This window comes from Callorhinus ursinus, unplaced genomic scaffold, assembly GCF_003265705.2.
Source record: "Callorhinus ursinus isolate GAN/ISIS: 27379988/994484 unplaced genomic scaffold, GSC_fseal_2.0 scaffold6, whole genome shotgun sequence".
In the NCBI taxonomy this organism is placed as follows: Eukaryota; Metazoa; Chordata; class Mammalia; order Carnivora; family Otariidae; genus Callorhinus; species Callorhinus ursinus.
In genome coordinates this window covers 1,967,170-1,969,553 of record NW_027397068.1, presented here as the reverse complement: position 1 = coordinate 1,969,553, position 2,384 = coordinate 1,967,170, and the positions used below count along the sequence as shown (strand labels likewise).

Here is a 2,384-nt window from a genome sequence, read left to right as displayed (position 1 = left end):
AAGAAGTGGTATATATATATATTCCATTATATATATATATTTTTTTTTTTGCTTCCCATTGTGTTTTATATTCCAGTAAATGTGCTTTGAATACAGATTCCTGTTCAGATATTTCTGCCTCTCTGTTGCCAGAGATTTGTAAGGGGCTGAGAGAGTAGGAGGGGGACAGAGGGCAACATTTCCTTGACTTCTTTAGCCTAACTGCAAGACAACTCTTCTCTAGGAATGTTTTTTCCATTTTTTTCAAAATCACCTCTCCTAGCACTCTCTGCCTGGACATGCCTTGGGACCTTTGGGATTGGTGAAAAGTATACTGACTGGGAACACAAAGTTCCCTTTGCTCCTTTGACCTCTGCCCCTGCCCTTGCTAAGTACAGACAAAATACATAAGCCATAGAGACCGCTTAAAGTTCAATTTCAAACGTCTTCTGTAAGTCACTGGAAAAAGGATTGGTGGGAGAGGGGTTAGTACGCTGCTTGGCCTTGCTTTCTAATGCAGCCCACTGGGCTTTGAAAGGATCCACTGGGCAGGTGCCTGCAGGAACCTCTGTGTGCTTATCTCCTGAGGCCAACCTGCCATCCTCTACACCATTGAAAGCTGCAGAACCGTTGAGGTGTTGAGCAGGTGGCTTAAAGAAGGGACTGGCAGTAGCACTGCTCATCTCATACTGTGGAAATGTCTGCTGCTTGACCAGGCTGGGAGACTGATGGGGGTGGGCGGCCTGAGGGTGGCCTGCAGTGCCAAACACATTGGCTACCGTCTGGGAGGGAGTGATGCCCACCACAGGCACATTAGGGGCTGGATAGGGCATCCCATTGGCCACAGGATAGGACTGGGCAGGGACAAAGGCTGGCTGCAGGGGTGGGACCACGCCCACTGGCACAGGCTGAGAGGTGAGGAACGCGTTCCCTTGGAAAGGCGGTGCTGGCTGGGTCATGGAAGTGGGTGGAGCAGGCTAGAGAACTGGCTACAGAGGAGCAGCTGAGGCCTGGGGCTGCTGCGCCTGGACGCTCTTGGACACCTCTTCTAACCAGCGGTCAGCCTCGGAGGGAGTGCGTCTGTGACCAGCCTGCAAGAGACCTGGAGATGCAGCACCAGAAGATTGACCCCACTCAGTCCCCGAACGTGTGGCTGCAATTCCCTTGTTAGCAGCATCAGGGGCGTGGGCCCAAGGGTTGGTTTCACGCACAGGCATTGCTACGGGTGCTAGAGCAGTATGGGCTGGCTTAGCAGCAAGCACATGGAAGGCTGAGTCAGTGCCGTTAGCTACAATGGGAGCAGACAACACCGATGGAGTTAATGCATGTGGGGTGGACGGGCGACCCCCTGGAGCTGGGTCAGTCAGGCCAATGGGCAATACTTGAAAGGCAGGAGACTGTGGTGCTATCACCGTCACTGGTTTGGTCATTGGGGCAGATGAGAAGGGGTCTTTGGAGGGTGTGCTGAAGGCATTGGTGATCTGTGAACACAGGGAGCTGATACATATATATAGATATATAATGTAATATTATCCAACCATAAAAAAGAATGAAATCTTGCTATTTGCAACAACATGGATAGACCTAGAAAGTATAATGCTATGAGAAATAAGTCAGTCAGAGAAAGACAAATACCATATGATTTCACTCATATGTAGAATTTAAGAAACAAAACAAATGAACAAAGCAAAGAGAAAGAGAGGAATCAAAAACAGACTCTTAACTATAGAGAACAAACAGATGGTGACCAGAGGGGAGGTGAGAGGGGGTGATGGGTGAAATCGGTGAAGGGGATTAAGAGTACACTTATCTTGATGAGCACTAAGGAATATACAAAACTGTTGAATCACGATATTGTACACTGAAACTAGTATAACACTGTATGTTAACCATACTGGAATTAAAATAAAATAAAAAAAGAAAAAGTAATATAGTTCAGTTAGTAAAAAGAGAGCAAATAGTAAGATGTTTGATATTGATACATCAATAATTAAATTAAATGTGAATGGAATAAATACTTCCATGAAAAGCCAAAAAAGAAAAAAAAAAAAAAGAGTTGAAGCCAGAAGTCCAAGCATTGTGGTACACAAAACTCCCAAATAATGAGTGGGCTTTTAGCAGCTCTGTTTCTCTTCAGTTTTGCCAACACAGAGAGTTTGTTGCTATAAAATGTTTTGAAAAACTTACCAAATGAATAAATCTTGGAAAATAATGTCTTATTTATCCTACTAAGGAATTCCCCATATCAGTGAATAAATATTAGATTAATGATGAAAACAGTACAACTAAATTTTCCTGGTGTTTACTGAGCAAGTATCCACTTTCACAAATAAAAACATTTTATTCTCCTTTAGTTCCATCTCATATTAACTGAATGTTGGAAAGTAGTGAAGTTTGTGAGCAGT

The 2,384-nt window shown here is 44.3% G+C and overlaps 1 protein-coding gene and 1 pseudogene across 1 annotated transcript; both read right to left on the bottom strand.

The window, feature by feature from the left end:
- Nucleotides 1–404: 404 nt before the first annotated feature.
- On the bottom strand, nt 405–938 carry LOC112813621 (protein numb homolog). The gene has a single exon (XM_073893536.1). The coding sequence runs from the start codon at nt 936–938 to the stop codon at nt 405–407; it is 534 nt and encodes a 177-aa protein (XP_073749637.1).
- A 30-nt stretch (nt 939–968) lies between these two features.
- Nucleotides 969–1,409, bottom strand: LOC112813864 (protein numb homolog pseudogene; annotated as a pseudogene).
- Nucleotides 1,410–2,384: the final 975 nt, after the last annotated feature.

Bases quoted from the DNA above. Each gene is read 5' to 3' on its own strand.
- LOC112813621 (XM_073893536.1), bottom strand. From the start codon at position 938: ATGACCCAGCCAGCACCGCCTTTCCAAGGGAACGCGTTCCTCACCTCT.